The sequence below is a fragment of the Cherax quadricarinatus genome, chromosome 1, assembly GCF_038502225.1.
Source record: "Cherax quadricarinatus isolate ZL_2023a chromosome 1, ASM3850222v1, whole genome shotgun sequence".
In the NCBI taxonomy this organism is placed as follows: Eukaryota; Metazoa; Arthropoda; class Malacostraca; order Decapoda; family Parastacidae; genus Cherax; species Cherax quadricarinatus.
In genome coordinates, this window is record NC_091292.1 from 70,573,512 (window position 1) to 70,578,047 (window position 4,536).

Sequence of the window (4,536 nt, forward strand, 5' to 3'; positions counted from 1 at the left end):
CACCGGTTGTCCATGTTCCCCATCAGTAAAATGGGTACCTGAGTGTTAGTCGACTGGAATGGATCGCATCTCAGGACAAAATTGACCTAATTTGCCTAAAATACTCAGCATAACAAGCGGTTTTATATATAGTAGTATGTCACTGATGTCAGCTAGGACTGTATACTCTAAACACGTACTTGTAGAAATAAAAATTTCATTATTATTATCTTTCGAGCTCTTCTCCATGGATCAGACACAAGATGGTGAACTTTAATAGTGTGATGATTACAGTCAACATATGTAAAGTATTTTGGAATGGTAAAACTGCTTTTTTTATATGCAAGAATTTTTCAGTGCCTTTACTGGAGCTCTGGGAGATTTTCTGGGTCAACTTATAACAAAACAACCCTCTATCAATTACTGCAGCATAGCAAGATATGCAGGATATGGGTAAGTAAGACATACCTTGTTACATGTGTTGTATTAAAGGTAAAAACTAGAAAGGAGACTGTAATTATAATTTTGTTATTTACTCCAGTAATATGTCTTTTAAATTTAATGATATTAAGTACAGTTTTCATTTATATGTACAATGTTAGCACCTCAAAATTTTATGGAGGTTCCACTCTTATGGGTTCCACGAAAAATACAGGATTACGTCTGCATAATAATTTTGTAAGGGTTAAGCTCATTTTGTGATTCATACATCGTATATCTTCTCTTTAAATCTGGCTGCACTCTGGTTAATATTATATTGACATTTATGAAAATAACCAGTTAAGGATCCAAAAATGAGCAGAACTTGAGAATGCTGGAAGATACTGTGTTTGCAAGTTACTCATTGTTAAAAATGTTAGTCAAATTTTTTTAATTAGGAATCCTATGAATTTAAGGGGCCAATTGCCATAATTTCATTTTTCAGTATTAAATTAGGCCATCTTAGTATTTATGTAATCTTAATCTTTATATAAAGTAAGGAGAAATGCTATACAAGGAGGATCATAGTAGGGCTGTCTTCAAGAATTTCTGATGCTCATTACTTGAAATAATTTTTATACACTAGGTTCGTTGTGACAGGACCACTGGCACATCACTTTTACAAGATGCTGGACAAAGTGGTACCAACCACAGCATGGGGAGCAGCCTTCAAACGCCTCTTGATAGACAGACTCATGTTCTCTCCTCTCCTACTCCTACTTTCCCTATACTTACTCTCCAGACTTGAGGTTAGTTGGACTCCAAATCTGTGTTGAGGTGCAATTAAGACTGAAAATTTCCCTCCTTTTATTTATATAACACAGTGCAATATTTCTTATGATAACCATTTTTAAAATAACATGTACTGTACTGCACTGTGTTTAAGTTCTTCCTCACATGTCCACTTCTGAGTCCACTGGTCTTCAAAACTTTTGTTATGCAATGTATCCAAAAGAAAAATTACTGTATATTTAATATATTTCTACCCAGGGAAAGAGCCACCGAACATGTGCAAAAGAGGTCCAGCTCAAATACTGGGCAGCACTTAAGATGAACTGGAAAGTGTGGACTCCAGTTCAATACATTAACATCAACTATGTCCCACAACAGGTATACATATATCACAAGATAACTGTATTAGGCCTTTCATAAGTATTTTAAAGTGCATATATTTCAATGCTAGATATTAAACAAAATATCAGAGAAGGTGATCATGGTGTCATTTTATGTGTTAATAATTTCTGTACACATCAAAAATCAATTAATCATAAAAGCTAACATTAAACTACAAAATCCATTCCATTTCCCAGAAGCAAAATATGCCTAAATAGTGTTGAAATTCATTAGAAATTGGAGCTAAGAAAAAATATGCAAGGTCTAGTATATATGGTATACTGAGACTGATTTAATAAAAAACGCCAGTATGGTTAATTTTAATTTTGCCTCAAGAGCACTAGGCTGAAAATTTATGTATTTATATTTACTTAAATATTTTTTTCTAAAGGTGTTAGTATCGAAACTTTTAAAAACAGAACTAAATAGACTGAGAAATTAAGAGTTTGTGCAATTATTAGCTTAGGTTGTGGACTCCTAAAGAGAATATCACATAGGCCATGGCAGCTAAATATGACTGAAAAAATACTGAAAAAGACAAAAAAAAATTACTGAGTTGATCAAGTAGAAAACCAAGATTCTTAGATCAATAAAGAGGCCCATTGGATATTCATTATTGTCAAGAGCTGAATAGATGGAGTCTAGTATCTTACAGACAGCCTGTATGATATATTTTAATGACTTCATTACTATCTATCCACAGTACCGTTCACTCTTCGCTAATGTGGTTGCCATCTTTTGGATCATATACTTAACCAACAAGCGAAGACAAGCTGCTACTTCTGCTAAAAATTCATAAGGTTCTGCAAGACCTCAACAAACCTTCATTCAAATGTCCTTAAAATGGAAATGGTTTAAAGATAAGTTATATGAAAATTAATAAGGTATGTTTAATAGTCATTTTAAAATAGTAAACTTTATATATAAATAATATATATGAGATAACTCCATGGGGAAGTGGAACAGAATTCTTCCTCCATAAGCCATGCATGTATGTCGTAAGAGGCGACTAAAATGCCGGGAGCAAAGGGCTAGTAACCCCTTCTCCTGTATATGTTACTAAATTTAAAAAGAGAAACTTTTGTTTTAGTTTTTAGGTCACCCTGCCTTGGTGGAATATGGCTAGTTTGTTGAAAAAAATATATGATGTAACTATATACAGTGGAACCTTGGTTTTCGTGATTAATTCATTCCAGAAAGTTTGACGAAAACCGAATTGTACAAAAACTGAAGCAATATTTCCTATAAAAAATAATGTAAATCCAATTAATTCGTTCCAGACACCCCAAAATATTAACAAATATACATTTTATGAAGAATAACTATAGATTTACATACAAAAAACAATGAAAAATAAATATAAACAACTAATGAAATGGATAAATGAACATTTAATATCAATTTTACCTTTACTGAAGACTCTTGTTAGCGTATGGAAGACGGTGAGGAGGGAAGAGGGAGGAGGAGAGGTTATTGTTTGGAAAGGGAATCCCCTCCATAAGGACTTCAGGTATCAAGGCCCCTTCTTTGTGTTTTACTGGCACTAGGACTAGCTTGAGAGTCATTGGACCCCTGTCGCACGAAAACTGTCCGGAGAGATCTGTTCCTGGCGTCTCTTGAAGATTTGCCTATAATGGGACAAGGCATTGTCATTGAACATGTTGCAGACACGGATTGCAACACTTTCGTATTTTGCTACGAGTTCTTTCTTGAATTCTATTGTGTTTCTCGCCTTCTTTATCAAAGGAACTCTCTTTGGCCCCATGGTGGCTCGTTTAGCAGTTGCACTCAATAAACAAGCATAAAAACAATGGATTATTATGAAATGTTTTGGATGAATGTGAGGGGTAATGCCCACTCAACGAGAAGCAAAACCAGACTGAGTCGGAATGAGTGGGAGGATTTGCATGGGCACGGGCAGGCGGACAGGTTTGGTAAAGCGGACCATTGTCAACTCTACAAAAACTGAGCGGATGTACGAAAACTGGGACAAATTTTTCGTGAAAAAAGTCGTCGAAAACCGAATTCTACAAAAACCAGGGCATACGAAAACCAAGGTTCCACTATATTGTATGATAGTTTCCTGTAAATGAATGTAACTATCCCTGCTTGTGAATGTAAGGATGCTTAACAAATTAAGTTAAGAATCATGGTAGTAAACTTTTTATGAGTTTAAGTTAAAACTTGTTAGGTAAGACACATATGCAACAGTTAGGTATCTTTATTATGAAACGTTTCGCCTACACAGTAGGCTTCTTCAGTCAAGTACAGAAAAGTTGATAGAAGCAGAAGATACTTGAAGACGATGTAATCAGTCCATCACCCTTAAAGTTTTGAGGTGGTCAGTCCCTCAGTCTGGAGAAGAGCATTGTTCCATAGTATGAAACAATATTGTTTCATACTATGGAACAATGCTCTTCTCCAGACTGAGGGACTGACCACCTCAAAACTTTAAGGGTGATGGACTGATTACATCGTCTTCAAGTATCTTCTGCTTCTATCAACTTTTCTGTACTTGACTGAAGAAGCCTACTGTGTAGGCGAAACGTTTCATAATAAAGATACCTAACTGTTGCATATGTGTCTTACCTAACAACCTGTCGGTATTTTATACCATTTTAATGTTCAAGTTAAAACTTGGCGATCTTAAAAAGTTCAAGTAACACTATTATGAAGATTGAGACACTTATGCAGCATATGGGAATCTTTATTCAGGAAACGTTTCGCCACACAGTGGCTTCATCAGTCCATTACAAAGAGGAAGGCGTAAGGACAGGAGGAGTATGAGGTAATCAGTCCCTCAGCCTGGAGTCGATGTGTTCAGTCCACTGTGTGGCGAATACGTTTCCTGAATAAAGATTCCCATATGCTGCATAAGTGTCTCAATCTTCAACTTGTCGGTTTTTCAAACCATTCATCATAACACTATTATGGAAAGTCACGTGAGTGCATGATAACTTTACT

The 4,536-nt window shown here is 35.3% G+C and overlaps 1 protein-coding gene across 1 annotated transcript; it reads left to right on the plus strand.

The window, feature by feature from the left end:
* Positions 1–246: 246 nt before the first annotated feature.
* LOC128688587 (peroxisomal membrane protein 2) lies at positions 247–3,768 on the plus strand. The gene is made up of 4 exons (XM_070082696.1): positions 247–432; positions 1,046–1,208; positions 1,450–1,569; positions 2,276–3,768. The coding sequence occupies exons 1-4, from the start codon at positions 320–322 to the stop codon at positions 2,369–2,371; spliced, it is 492 nt and encodes a 163-aa protein (XP_069938797.1). The 5' UTR covers positions 247–319; the 3' UTR covers positions 2,372–3,768.
* Positions 3,769–4,536: the final 768 nt, after the last annotated feature.

Coding starts and splice junctions, on each gene's coding strand:
- LOC128688587 (XM_070082696.1), top strand. CDS start 320: ATGCAAGAATTTTTCAGTGCCTTTACTGGAGCTCTGGGAGATTTTCTG. Junction 433..1,045: donor GCAAGATATGCAGGATATGG/GTAAGTAAGACA, acceptor TTTATACACTAG/GTTCGTTGTGACAGGACCAC. Junction 1,209..1,449: donor ACTTACTCTCCAGACTTGAG/GTTAGTTGGACT, acceptor ATTTCTACCCAG/GGAAAGAGCCACCGAACATG.